The sequence below is a fragment of the Malurus melanocephalus genome, unplaced genomic scaffold (assembly GCF_030028575.1).
Source record: "Malurus melanocephalus ecotype Western Australia unplaced genomic scaffold, MMel_1.1 scaffold_17, whole genome shotgun sequence".
NCBI classification, from domain to species: domain Eukaryota; kingdom Metazoa; phylum Chordata; class Aves; order Passeriformes; family Maluridae; genus Malurus; species Malurus melanocephalus.
In genome coordinates, this window is record NW_026623249.1 from 2,973,128 (window position 1) to 2,987,827 (window position 14,700).

Consider the following 14,700-nt stretch of genomic DNA (forward strand, 5'->3'; position numbering starts at 1 on the left):
GGCACAAGTATTTACACCAAGAAAAAATGCTTTGTGCCAGGTCTGCATTCCAGCACAAACTGGCAGAAAAAAAAATAAACCCAAATGACAAAGATTAGTGACTATGAGCTGAAGCCAGATATTTAAATTATGAACAGGACACATTTTTAACTGGAAGAGGTGACAAGCCATTGTACAAACAACGAAAGTGGCAGATTTTCTATCTTGTATCTTTAGGAAAGTTGTTTTGCTCTCTCATTGAGTTCACATTCTGCCTTATTGCACTCTCATGCAGACTCTGCTTCTTGTTAATCTCAAAAGGACTCACTTCTGTGAGTGTGTCAGAAGAAGACAGAAATGACTCCTGAATTCCCAGTCCTGCAATGTAATACATGCTGACAGGCTCTGGGTGCACCCAAAGCCTTGCTGATTTCAGTGTCGCTCTGAGCAAGGACAGAGTCTGACTGTGCTCATCAAGGTGCATGAGTGCAACCTTCAATGGCATTAAATAACCATAAGCTGCTGCTGTAATGCTGAAAAACTGTCATCCTGTTTTAAAGCAAAGACACTTGCCTGTAGCTTTTTAATGACACAGACAATGCTGTGCTAGGCACTTTTCTGCAGCACCAGGAATTCTCCTTTTTATACTGGCAAGAAAACAAATCTTTGTCAGCACTAAATCTGTCCATCCTACTTCTAATACTGACTTCAAACCTATTCCTATAATTATTTGTACCTATTCACAGCTTCAGCCGCAAATACTCTCAATGAATATTCTCAGTAAAATCATTGAGACCAAGTTTATACTGAAGCCTAAGCCTGAGGAAACTTGTTTGTAGACCCAGGTTCTAAATTTAGCATTTTCTTCTATCTTTGCAAATTATAACCTTTAAAAAAATAGTTCTGCCTATTTTCCTAACTCTGTTTGAATGTCTACATTTGTGAGCCTTGCATGAAGGGGAAGGATCTGTAATCTGTATATTTTGAAGAAAGAGATGTCAAAAAACAATAGACAAAGGACTTACAGGAAAGGAAGCTGGAATCCTCTGGCAGAAACCCCTGCAGCAAAAGATATTATTCCATAGAATGGGGTTAATTAACTGGCAATTATTTTTGAAGTGCATCTAAATCAAATATATGTGCCACAAAGATGTCACTATAAGATTATCAAACCACTGCTGGAAGTCAAGATGATTTTGACACTCCCATCCTCACCACAAGTGCATTGCTACCCATGACTGAAACTGCACGTCTCTCATGTTGGAGCCCCTGCAGCCACAATACACACAGGGAAACACACGGGGCTCTTTCCCAAGCTGCCACTGCCACAGCCTGACTGCTGGACATCACTCACATTARGATAATGCCATTCACACTCCTGGAGGGCTCTTCTCCTGACTTACAATATTGAGAAAGCAGTGAGATTGAATCTCATGTCTTCCCTCCTCCTCCAGCTGTGCTGATTCAATGGAAACAGCCTACGTTTGCCAAGAAAGGATCTTAAACAAGAGCAAAATCAGTGATCTCTGATTTTGTCTATATTGCTCAGGCAATATAGACAAGTGATTTCACTGTTTTTTCACTGTTTCAGTGACTACCAATAACTGTTCCAAACTGCAGTGAGTATTAAGAACCACTTGCCATCTGTTCTAGACACCTTCCTACTGCTGCCATGAGGGCATGGTCCAACTACATCCTTGTTATGGCCGGCAAAAGAGAGAGAGAAAGGGTAAGAGACAGACTCTAAGCTGAGACATGGATGCCATGGATGTGGTGTCTATACAACAGGATACAGCTGAGAGCTGGTACCTGGGCTGAGTCTTCCCTAGAGGTTGCTTGGAACATGATGCACTCCTAAGAAAACCGCTTCAACACCAGGCTACCTCAGGGCTTTCTGGCACCCAAGGTGACCCGATTTAACAGGATCCAGGATTCACAATACCAAGTGCACCTTGAGTATTATGTTCAGTTTTGGGCCCCTCACTTTAAAAAGGACATTAAGATGCTGGAGCAGGTTCAGTGAAGGACAACAAGGCTTATGAGAGATCTAGAAAATATGTCCTATGTGAAACAGCTGAGGGACCCAGGTTTGTTTAGTATAAAGAGGAGCCTGGGGGGGGGGGGGGGACCTCACTGCTCTCTACAGTACTTGAAAGGAGTTTGTAGAGAGGTCAGGGCTGGTCTCTTCTGCTGTGCCTGCAGTGAGAGAACTAGAGGAAATGGCCTTAAGCTGAGACAGGGAGATTCAGATTAGATATTAGAATTTTTTTTTCCATTTTTATTGTGGTCAGGCATTGGAATAGGTTGCCCATGGAGGTGATGGATGAAACATCCCTGGCGGTGTTTAAGAGGCAAATGACTCTGGTGCTGGGTGATGGTGTTTAGGGCTTACAGTGGTAGTACTGGGTGGACAGTTGGACTGGACCATCTCAAAGGTCTTTTCCAACCTTGATGATCCCATGATTCTATAATCCTCACAACCCTGCCCCTCTTTCCTCCTCCTCCACAACACACGCTGGCAGTGGCGGTCAACAGGTGCTTGCTTCATTCTCACACACTTGAAGGCCACAGGTAAGAAATGGAGGTGTCTGCACTCTGCCTAGASCAGAAGGAAGATGTAAGGACAGTAGATTTCCCCGCACTCCGGCTCTGTGCGCTCTCCCTGCGGCCCCGCCCGGCACCGCCTCCCCCGCGGGCGGGGTCTGGGCGGCGCTGAGCGGGCCCGGCGCTGTGGCGGCGGAGGGCGGGCGGSATGAGGCCGCTCCCGCTCCAAGATGGCGGCGCAGAGGAGGAGTCTGCTGCAGAGTGTGAGTGGCATCTTCCCCCCCCTCCGTGCACACGCACCCCCCAGGTGGGTGCGAGGGAGTCCCCGGGCCTCCTCTTCACCCGCCCCCCGCGCAGCCGTGTGGGAAGGGGGAGGTCCCCCCCGCGGTGGGGGGTGGGTTGCTGCTCTCTCGCCCCCTGTGCCGCCTCRGGGCAGGGGATCCCGGTCTGTGGGGGTCCCTGCGTCGTCAGCGATCCGCACCCAGGGCGGTCCCGCTGCTCTGCAGCGCACGGTGGGCTACAGGTGTCTGGGGGAGGCCGTGCCAGCGCAGAGGGTTTCAGGGTACCTCGCTGTGTGAGGGGGCAGCTGGCGTCTGCAGGCCGAGCGGGAGATGGCGGCTCCAGGGATGTCTCGCTAATTGCTGACTGCAGCAGCAGGCCTCTGTCCCTTGTCCTGGGTGAGTAGTCCATCCAGCGAGAATCCAGAACTTTCCCCTGTGCACCCGTCCCACGGGTGCGTGAGGATCTGATTCACCATAGGAATAGCTTAAGCTATTGCTGTGCTGTATGGAGTGCAAAACTTGCATGCAAATTTCACTTCTGATTTCTTGTTAGCAAGAGCCGAAGTGTAGCTAGAGCTCAGCTTCAGGGARAAGTGATAAGTGATCCTGTTCTGCAGTGGGGAGATACGAAGTTATTGGCTGTGTTACTATCCTGTTAGCAAAGGGAGAAGGGTTGASAAGAGGATGGGGGTGGACCGGTAATCTGTACTGGATCACGATCCTGGCTTCAGGCTGCCTGGGGTTTACATGGTCTCTTTCCTCTTCCTCTCTGCCAGGAACAGCAGCCCAGTTGGACAGATGACTTACCATCCTGCCATCTCTCTGGGGTGGGCTCAGCTCCAAACCGTTCCTATAGTGCAGATGGCAAAGGGACAGAGGGTCATCCCTTGGAAGATAACTGGTTAAAATTCAGGTAAGTGGATTGCACCCGATTCCTGCTGGCACAAGGACCGGTAAAATAGGTATTTCATTTGTCATACAAGTCTTGGAAGAAGAGGGTGGGGCCTGAGCATGCAAGAGGTGTCTGTGGGAACATGCTACTTGTATCTGTGTCTACAGGCACCTGTGACCTCTTTGCTTCTGCTCTCTTGGCAGGAGTGAGAACAACTGCTACCTCTATGGTGTCTTCAATGGTTATGATGGCAACCGAGTCACCAATTTTGTGGGTCAGAGGCTCTCTGCAGAATTGCTACTGGGCCAGCTCCATGCTGATCACAGTGATGCTGATGTGCGTCGAGTTCTGCTGCAGGTAAAGAAGGTTTGAGTGGGAGCAGCTCTTGCTTCTTGCACTACCACCTCCGCTTTGCCATCAGGGGAGCAGCATCTGGTTTCTGTGGGGGTTGGAAACATCTGGTGGTTGCAGTTGCACTCATCCTGAGCATCTGTAGTGCTTTGTTTCACTCCCGCCTCATACCCATCTGTCCCCTGGCTGTGTTAGCACAGTGCTGAGAGCTCTCCAGGAAGCTGCAGCCAGTCTTCCCTGTACATGTAGGAACAAGTCAGCCTGTGAAAGAGATGACAGTGAGTGAAGGGGAGAAGTTAATGTGTGGGGAGATGGATTTGTGAGCATGTTTTCTTGAGTGACAGGATCAACACACAAGATCAGATAGGTCTCTGACATTACTGTGAATATAATTTTTATGGTGTTGTCTTCTGTTTTGAGTTGTTGAAGGTTGTTTTTACAAACTATTAACTAGTTGTGCTGAAACAATTGTTTTTATGTGATCCTGGAATGTCTGTATGTACAGAGATCATTCATTCTTATGAGCTGGTCTTAGAGAAGTGAGGATGGGTAGCCCCAAAGGTCTGTAGGCATTGGATAAGAGCTTAGTTTCTCTTCATGGCGTTTTTTAGGCTTTTGATGTGGTGGAAAGAAGTTTTCTGGAGTCCATCGATGATGCCTTGGCAGAGAAGGCCAGCCTGCAGTCTCAACTACCAGAGGTAATGTAATCTTAGAAGCAGAGATTGTTGAAGGGCCCACCTTCCAGATTCCTGGATGAGGTTTGGGCATATTAGTCAGTTTGGTCCAAGGGAGGCTGTAAGTGAAAGTTACTTCTCTGTGGTTCTCTTCTGGAAGCTTGCATGAAGTGAAGCAAGTGCCTTGGTCCATTTGCCAAGAGTTTCCAGTGCTCATACTGGCCTGCTTAGACCTGTCATTGGTTATCTGAGTGAGGAACTGAGAGTATCAGAGATGGCTCTTCCATGACAAAGCCATATAATGCAGATGAGAGGCAAGGGCTCAAATTTTGCATGGTATCTGGGCAAGTGTGGGCTCTATTCTTCAGGTATACTGGACTGTCCTCTTCAGAACCAAATCAAAGCTGTGTCATTTGCTAGGATTGAACAAAAATAGGTCTTGCACAGGCATGACACAAAGCTAAGACATGTCAAGATGAATCTCGTCCCTACAGAATTTTTATTCCAGATGTGATTTGTGTTTTGTGGAATGTGTGTTTAAGCTTCCCCCTCGTTTTGGGTTCCAGGGTATCCCTCACCACCAGCTCCCTCCTCAGTACCAGAAGATTGTGGAGAGATTAAAGGTTGTAGAGCAGGAGATCTCTGGAGGAGCCATGGCTATTGTGGCTGTCGTTCTCAACAACAAGCTGTATATCGCCAATGTGGGTGAGTTGTTTTTTGTCAGTGGCTCGGTCTCGGCATTTCTGTGGATGGCAGGGGTTCTAGGAAATAAAAGAATTTTGAATGTAGGGGATGGTTTCTTTGGTCTGTAGCCAAGCAGTGATATGCTTGCTACATATGCAAGCACTTGAAATCAGTCTGACTCTCTATCCCAACTCTCAACGCTCTATGCAGATGTTGGCTGATGTGGTGTGTATGGCAAAGAACAGAGGGGAAATGGGTTGAGGGGAGTAGTGCAGGTTCACTGAGAAATAGAGAACTTTCTTGGGAGGTATCGGCTCAGATCTGGATGAAGAGCTGCCTAGCAGGCCCACTATGCTGCTAGCAAGGCTCCTTTTTGGAGATCATGATGAGACAGTACATGAGCCTTTCTCTTTTCTGTCTTTATTCCCCTGTCTGTTCCTTTTCCCTTTGGATATGTTCTCCCTGTTAACGGCAGAGCTATCTGGTGCCTCATCTCGCTGCTCCCACTGCAGGTACCAATCGGGCACTGCTTTGCAAGTCCACAGTGGATGGGCTGCAGGTGACTCAGCTCAACGTGGACCATACAACAGAGAATGAGGATGAACTGTTTCGCTTCTCTCAGCTGGGTGAGTATTTGGGTTTCATGTTCTTAGCTGAAAATATCGCATGACTGTTTTTCTGGGGCACCAAGAATGACTCAAGCCACTGGAACAATAAATAACCACAAAAAGAAGCTTGCTGTGTTTTCAGATGACAAGTTCAGTGCCTTCTTTTTTTGCTTTTCTGACCATTCTGAGGCCATAGAGGAGTAAGCTCATCTCACTGACCCTGCAGAAAACTATGCTTTTGTTTCGAGTTTTGAGTGTTGGTTTTGTGTCCAGCTGCCAAACTGGCATTGATTTGCCCTCCAGCTGTTGCTGTAGTCAATAGGAAGGCAGGAGTGGAAGCACAGAGCCAGAGGGTAGAATTGAAGCGGACAATGTATGATGGCTTCTGTGGCGGCAAACCGTAGTTACGCTGCTTTAAGTCCTGTGTGATGCCTCACCCTCAGGATGGTACTTTTCAATATGCCTTTGTACAAGCTGCTGCTGAAAAAAAMCAGCTTCACTTCAGACAGAGCCAGGCCAAGCACTGGCATTTACGGCTCTCACATCAGTAACTATTGAACTCTTAATGCTGACATTTTGCTGTAGGCAATTTCTCTTCTCCTTTACAGTGTTTGACATGTTTTCTTTCTTGGTCTAGAGCTAACCCAGACCACTTGTTTGATTGCTAGTACCAAATTATTGAGATACTTGGGTCCTGTACTTCTATGTAGGTAGACATAAGGTGGCATTCTTCATTAGATTCATGTGACAGGTGTATTCCTAGCTGATGAGGCTGTTGATGTGGTAATTTCTGCTGCTAGGTCTAACTTTATTCTATTTTTCTTTCATTCCCACTTTTACTTCTGCACTAGGGATATGTGCTGTGAAACAGAATACTGAATACAAGAATCCAGGGAAAGAGACTTTTGGACTGTGTTTTTACTGCTAAAAATGCAGAATTTAGCTGCAGTCCATAGGCGAGCAGGGATCTGTTAGATATATCAGCCTTAACTTGGCACAGCACTGGTGCTCTGCCTGCAGTCCCAGCAGAAGGAAGATTGTGTAGAACAAGACTGTGTGCACAGGCTGTTTTGGGGGCCCAAGGGAGGTTGTTGTAGGGCTAGGTTGAAGGACAGTGATATGGGGTAATGGGGATAGCATTTGCCATGATGGTGCCTGTGCCACCCCTGACTTGAGGGAAGGCTGGGAGAAGTCTTGTGCCTTTGTGGTTCTTCAGGCAGCACATCACAGCTTGTTCAGTGCACTGGGAGAGTTGCTGTGATTTAGACATGACCCCTCTGGCATCCTCTGAGCCTCCCTGTGTTTCTGTCTGTCCACGGTGTGTACCTCCCAGCTCCTCCAGGAGCTGGCAAATGAGCCAGGCCATGTTGATGAGTCAGCTGTGGTCTGCAGCAGATGGAGGACTTGTGTCTTACTGCTGAGGTAGGTGTGGAACCATCTGTGCAGTGAGGCTTGGCTTGACTCAAAAAGAGAGTTACAGCTGGACCCCCACCTTYACCTTGTACTGAGGACAGTTATCCCTAGATAAAATCTCAATGATTTCTGGCTGATAGCTCTAAGTATAATGAGGAAAGGGGTTTGCCAGAACAGACCTGGTAAGYAGCTCATCTGCTCTTAAGTCCTGTCTCAAATAGCTGCACTCAAATGGTCCCTATTAGAACCTTCTTCAAGACGGGATTACTTCCTAGCCCCTGCCAGAGGTATATCCCCAAAAGTTTGTTTAAATAAATACTTGCTTGGTCATTGTTTTTATTTTAGGAGTAGCCCAGATTAATTTGAGCACTTGAGCAAATTCAGTGCCTCTTGTAGATAGTTATCCTTTTCTCAGAATCACAATATGGGTAAGGTTGGAAGGGACCATAGGGGGTCATCTGGTCCAAGCTCCTTCTCAAGGAGGGTCATCCCAGAGCACATTGTACAGGTACTTGAATATCTCCAGTGAGGGAGATTCCACAGCCTCTCTCTGCAGTCTAATATATTAGTGAAATTACCAGGTGGAGCTTATGAGCAGGGGTCAGTAATAGGTGGAACAAAAAGCATAATCTTTCACATGTTTACCTTGTTCCTGCCTTCTCTTCCCTTCACACAGTCGAGAGCTGAMAGGTGCAGATGTTCCCCTGCCTTTTCAGCACATGCCTGTGCACCAAGGCCTATTGCTGCCCGTGGCTTTGGACCAGGATGTGGGTGTTGTCTCAGGGCCAACTGTTGCAGAGTATGCCTGTTGGCTGTGCGTGTCTCCCTCCTCCTCTCTCCTTCCCAGCTTGGAACTAATAAACACTAATAAAAAGTTTGGTGTCCCTTGAACACTCCAAACTGCTAYTCCTTTTCTCCTTGTTTAGCTCCTGATGATTCTTTGGCTTCTTGTCTTAGAGTTTTGTGTAGCTGTCGATACTTCTTTTCTCAGAGGAAGTTCTGCAAATTTCACAAAGTTAATGGAACATTTTTTGTTTTCAATCTGGCAGGCTTGGATGCAGGGAAAATAAAACAAGTGGGAACGATTCGTGGGCAGGAAAGCACTCGGCGCATTGGAGATTACAAAGTTAAATATGGCTATACTGATATTGAACTACTCAGGTCAGAAAAATTCAACTTTAAGGTTTCAAGCCCACCTTTTTTTCATGATCACTCCATTCTCACCTGCTGTGTCACCCTTAAATACCAAATTGCTGTCTCTTTCCAGTGCTGCTAAATCTAAGCCCATCATAGCAGAGCCTGAGATCCATGGAGGGCACTCACTGGATGGGGTGACTGGCTTCTTGGTGCTCATGTCCGAAGGGCTCTACAAAGCGCTGGAGGCAGCTCATGGGCCTGGGCAGGCCAACCAGGTGAGCCTGCTCACAAGGGAAACTTTCCCGTGGCTATTGACTCACTCCAACAGTGTCAGCTCGTACAGGCTGAACTCATCTGTCCTGTCAGTGCTGGCCAGGTTGAATGCCTGTGCCACCCCATTCCAGTCTGTAATGATATGGGAGTTGCTTTGCCAAGCCAGTTCTTCTAGGCAGCTCCCTGTCCCTTAGCAGTAGCCCATTAAAGGGAGTGGGATGACTCAAGGTACAAAGACACATTATCAGCAGGTGAGACAGGCAAGCATCACAGTTTGATGAGTTGCCATAAAAACTCTTAGATGGCAGGAAAAGGTTTCCTCCAAAACATCTTTCCTCTAGTGATTTTTTTTCCCCTTCTCTGCTCAGGAAATTGCAGCCATGATAGCCACAGAATTTGCCAAGCAGACATCGCTGGATGCTGTGGCACAAGCAGTAGTGGACCGGGTCAAGCGCATTCACTGTGACACTTTTGCCAGTGGTGGGGAACGGTCCAAGTTCTGTCCCCGTCACGAAGACATGACGCTGCTTGTGAGGAATTTTGGGTACCCCCTGGGTGAGATGAGCCAGCCCACGCTGACACCAACACAAGGTGTGTTGGGGGGAGATTGAAACAAAATGGGGGGAGGGAGATAAGATCTCTTGATTGATCCAGCGTTCACCTCATATTGGGAGAGGAGGTAGTTGGTGTAGAAGGAGTTTTCTTATTAAACAGATTATTGGCTTTTGAGATGTGAAATCTGTGACAATTTGACAGGATACAGTACAGCATCTAAGAAAGGCACTTTGATATAAATTCTTGGGGTTTTTTGCCTGCTGTGCTGCACCYCCAGTTGCTCATGTCTGACCTGCATTTGATAACTCATTTTCTTCCTTCTCAGGAGGCCGTGTCTACCCAGTCTCTGTGCCGTATTCCAGCTCCCAAAGCACAAGCAAGACAAGTGTCACTCTGTCTCTTGTCATGCCTTCCCAAGGCCAGATGGTCAATGGTGCCCACAGCAGCTCAACTCTGGATGAAGCCACCCCCACCCTCACTAAGTAAAATCCTGCTCTCTTGCTACCCAGAGTTTTTCCCTGCACCTCACACTGTGTAAAGTGGCTGAAAAGCAGAGAGAGACAGCTGTCAGTTACCTGTCAATCATTCCCTTATCTGGAACATGCCCCCCGYTACAGTATTGACAGCCAGCATAATGTGTTAGCTGGAAAGAGATTGTGTGAGGAGTGGGAATGAGTGAAGCAACAGCTCTGAAGCTCTGGCGACATGCCTTGGTAGCAGCATCTGCTGCTGTTCGTGGAGGGCATTCAGGGAGTGAGCAGCCCTTCTCTTTGGATCTTGTGTGCCAAGTGTGTTGGGTGCTGTGCACAGAGGGAGTGGGGGWGCCCTTGATTTTAGTGAGGAAGAGGGACTGTGGAGGTCACCTGTAAAGCTGTTGGAGAGGCTGCGCTGCTGGATTTGCTTACAGGCAGTACCCAGGAAAAAAAAAAAGTGGATAAAGCTTAGAACGTGGTCCTCTTTGGATCCCCTTTGCAGGGTCATACTAGTTAATGGCTATGGTTTAGGTTGAGCCTTTGGCACAGGGTGATGTGTACACTCTGCACAGTGAAGAAGCACTGTGGGTATTGTGCTCTCTAGCTCCAGAAACAATGAGTCTGACGCACTAGAGCTGCTTTGGCTGCAGCACAGGTCATGCAAGAATAGTTTTCCTTGCTGCCAGACTCTTCCTGTAAAGCTCGTACTGTTCTGTCTATGGGGAGGCCAGCAGAGTGCATGCCTTTTTTTTCTGCTTCCTCTCTGTTCCTCAGATGCCTGGTTGCACTTAAGGCCTTACAGTTAATGTGAGTCAGATACCTTTGATGTCGGTCAATTCCATTCAGTTTTCAAAACTTGTACTGCACTCATGCAGCAAGTGACTGCAACTTTTTACCTGTCTGCTAGGATAGGTTGATCTGTGAAGTAACTGGTGCTTGTTCTGGTGCTTTTCTTGTTCAGTGCATCAGGTGGAGAAGAATAAAGATGTTTATGTTCTCTTTTTCCCTCCTTAGCCAAAGCCCAACTGTGACGCTGCAGTCAACCAATACTCACACGCAGAGCAGCAGCTCAAGTTCAGATGGAGGTCTCTTCCGCTCCCGACCCACYCACTCGCTCCAGCCAGATGAGGATGGGCGTGTGGAGCCCTACGTGGATTTTGCAGAGTTTTACCGGCTTTGGAACATGGACCATGGCGAGCAGGGAGCACTGACTGTGTCTTAACATGTATCTGCCTCCTGCAGCCACCTTGTGCTCAGCTGTGTGAGCAAAGACTGAGGCAAGAGTGAGAGTGTGCCACTGAGGGCTGCGTTCTGCCCAGAGCTAACTCCTATCCAGGATGTGCTGGACACTGGGAAGGAGATCTTGTGCACTACACACGTGTTACCTGTGCCATGCTCCCAATCCTGACCTGTCATGGGAAGCCCTGTGAATAGGGGAAGGGGTCTTGAATGCAATGCCCACTACAGGTTTTTGCAAATAAAGGTGCAGAGAGGGCTCCTTGTGGATAAGGCAGGAGTCGGGGCCTGTACGAAGGTTGCGTGTGTGCGCGTGTGTAGGTGTAAACGTGTGTGCCTGCGTGTGTGTGTGTATGTGCTGTCATAATGTTTCCACAACTCAATTCATAATGCTGTGATTCCAGTGTTCAACTCCATAGAAGATACCTCTATTTTGCAGAATAAATAACTTATAGCTACAGTCATTGGCACCTCTGTGGCTTGCTCTCTTCCWTATAATGTCATGTGTGGGTGTGACAGCACCTCTTGGGGAAACCTCCTGTTCCTCCAGAACAGGTTTCACCTTACAGCAGGAAAGCTGCTGAAAAAGTGACCTCAAACCTTGCAACTTAAAAGCATAAGCACTTTGTTTACTTATTTGCTGGGCTTTGGCACAGAATTATGGCTCGGAGTCAAACGATAAATTTGGGTTATTGTTTTCTGTAGGTAAAATGCACATTGTTTCCCTTAATGCAGGCCATCTGGAAAGTTGTAGAGGGCAGGCGGAGTTTGTAATGCAGTTTCCCTGTACAGGCACCTGGTAGTGCACATCTGGAAGTCACAACTCTCYCGTGGTGCCTTAAAGATGCAGATGAGCACCCTCCCATCAGTGCAGGCATGAGGGGAGAGGTCCTGCTGCCTGCACACCCGGGTGAGCCCAGGCCTGGACCTGCTGCCCGAGGCGTCGGGATCACGGCCATCTTCCTCTTGAGTTCAGATTTCTGACGGCAGGCGGCAAGCGAGGCTCTTCCCTCTCTGCTCCAGCCGTCCCCTCAGCCTGCGACGCTCCCCGCGAGCCTTTCCCCGGCAAACACGGGAGGCCTCGGGGGTGAACCGCAGCACTCAGCACCTCGGGGAGTTGTGATGAGGCACCAGGCAAAGCCATGAGAGGGCTAGAGGGGATTAGAGGAGATGGGGCAAGAGGAAGAACTGCCCGGGGTTCCTTCCTGTGTTAATTTTTGCATCCAGATTTGTCACTTTAGAAAGAATGGGAGGGGATTAGGATGGTGTAGCAGGGGATGCTGTAGTTAAGGCCGGTGTGTAGACAAGCCCTGATGTGTGCAGGTTTGAGGCACTTGTGGCATGCCAGCCTGGAAAGTAGGAGAGGGGGATTTATCCCTTTGGATAAATTAAACAGCACTGAGTGCCCTGAGGCAAGACCCGAGTTCACTGAGAAATGTGTGGGCAGGATCAAAGCAGTGAGAAATGCCCRTTTCCTCAGAAGGCACAGCAGGGATCCCTTGTGTGTAGGTGGGTGGCTCTCTGCCTGTGTCCCTCCAGGTGCTGCTGGCACGGCTTTGCCCTTCAGGATTCCATATGCTGCTGGATTGCCTGCAGAAGCTTGTGTTTCCCTGCCCCCTTGAAGTTCCCTGGAAGGCTGGGTGTGCTGAACATGCCAGACCCTTTGAACCTGGCCAGGGAGGTGGTGTTCGGTGTGTGGAGGCAAAGGCAGCAGAGTTGCGAGAGGGTTGGTGCCTTGTCCCCGAGGCTGAACAAGGCAGGGGCTGGCAGTCCCTCAGCCCTGTCCTCTGCCCTTGCCTCTGCCCTTTAGGGAGCAGASAGTTCAGGTATCTGAGCCCAGCCTGTCCTTGCTGTCCAGGTCTGCTCTGAAATGTCATTTGACCTTGGAGGTCCTAGCCTCCAGATTGTTGTGTGGCTATTTAACAGGATAGAGTGATCCTGGTAGGGACTAAAATGAAGTTGAAAAGATTTTATCCTATTCTATGTTCCCTAACCTGGCACAGAATTCAATAGCTGTATAAACAAGTTTTTCTTGCTTATTCTCCCATCCCATTTATCTCTGGTATTTGAGAACTTATACCAAGAAGCGTTCCAATGGGAAATATTCCAGCAAGTGGATGCTCCAGATGAAAGTTTAAGAATTGCCAAACACACTTATATAAAGCAGATCACACAAAACAAACTGATCCTTAGGCATCATTACCAATTGAGGAAGTACAAAGAAATAAAGTGGCTAGGAGCGGATGGATCACACTAAGCTGTGCCTGTAAAGCTGCTGGGGAAAAGATGAGGAAAGTAGGTTTTCTGTGCATGCTTTGTAACCCATGGCTTAGGATTCCAGGTCAAAGGGACAGACTGAACATTGTGTACAGGGGCAGAAGGCTCATGAGCCAACATTGGTATTTAATATTGTCCTCAGGGAGCGGTGGGAGGATGCAGGTTGTAACAACAGTGGAAAAAACTCCTCTCCCCTGCCCCTTTAAAATGAAGGCGTGGCTGGAAGAGGACAGAACCAGAGCGGTCTGTAGAAACAAGAGCAGGGGCCTTTTTGCAGTGTAGTGAAATTCAAAACCGCTAGAAATGTAAAGACCTAGACAAACAGCAGCTATGCTTCACAGGACTGCTGGCAGAAGCTGGCAGATTAAGATCTGAATATGCAGGATAAGTTTGTCTTAAAGRCAGCTAATATTATTTTTCAAGAGCTATCCCCTGGAAAGACAAGTATAGAAATGAGAAGTCCTATCCTTAGAATGGGAGTAGCGGGAATGCTTTGCATGTCTCTGAGCTCTGGGCACTGGCTGAGGGTCACAAGAGGTGCTCAGGCCAGTGAGACAGACTGGGAGGAGGTTATCACCTCACCAGGTGGAAATGCCTGTATGGGAGACAGAATATGTCCCATCCTCCATCCCATCCCTAATTTTTTGTCCCTCGTGTCTTCTCACTTGCTGAGAAATCTTTCCAGCAGCTCAGTAGAGAGCACCCAGTGGAGGGGGCTTGATGGATGTTGGTGAGACTCCCATGTTGGCAGCTGCCTGCTCCTCCTGCCCTCCCAGACATCTCATGGTCCCAGGAGAAACATGGGGGCCTCTGCAGCACTGGGAAAGGGCAGTTGTGTCCAGCCTGGCCTGGGGTGGAATAAGCCATCAGAGGGAGAAATGAAAAGTCTTGAGCTGCCTTATGGTCTGGCAGTCAGGAAAGAGGGGGGCACTTTTGATGGCACCTAAAACTGAGATTCTCAGCATCTCTGTTGCTGAAGGATCGCCAGGGACTTTTTTTTAATTTTAAACTCTCAATTAGCTGAACAGCACACCCATTTATAACAAAATCTTTAAATAGCAGAGGGTAGCCAGGAAGGGTCATGGCCAACAGTTAGTGCTTGGCTCCAGTACATGGTCTATGAGTAAGTCATCCAGGGCCTGGGTTTTCTTCAGCAGCCAAGGCATCAGCTGAAGCTAAGACAGGCTGGTTTGTTCCCATTCACTGGGGTGCTTTTGTCATACCTGAACTTCCCAACAGGGAAGAGGCAYGTGGTGAATAGGTGCCATTTGATGCCACCAATGCTCTCTGGATCATGCAAGGGTAATGCAGCATCCTCAACCA

General features: G+C 48.3%; 1 protein-coding gene across 2 annotated transcripts; it reads left to right on the forward strand.

Annotated features, from left to right (window-relative positions):
- The first annotated feature begins 2,108 nt into the window (after positions 1-2,108).
- Positions 2,109-11,574, forward strand: TAB1 (TGF-beta activated kinase 1 (MAP3K7) binding protein 1). Of its 2 annotated transcripts, none has more exons than XM_057388672.1 (11): positions 2,109-2,830; positions 3,581-3,717; positions 3,900-4,053; positions 4,659-4,745; positions 5,288-5,426; positions 5,918-6,031; positions 8,476-8,587; positions 8,694-8,838; positions 9,205-9,427; positions 9,717-9,873; positions 10,879-11,574. In XM_057388672.1, exons 1-11 carry the CDS (start codon positions 2,732-2,734, stop codon positions 11,084-11,086), a joined length of 1,575 nt encoding a protein of 524 aa, XP_057244655.1. In that variant the 5' UTR covers positions 2,109-2,731; the 3' UTR covers positions 11,087-11,574. The 2 variants fall into 2 exon arrangements, with proteins under 2 accessions (XP_057244655.1, XP_057244663.1); XM_057388680.1 differs by having other exon boundaries at positions 2,110-2,786.
- Positions 11,575-14,700: the final 3,126 nt, after the last annotated feature.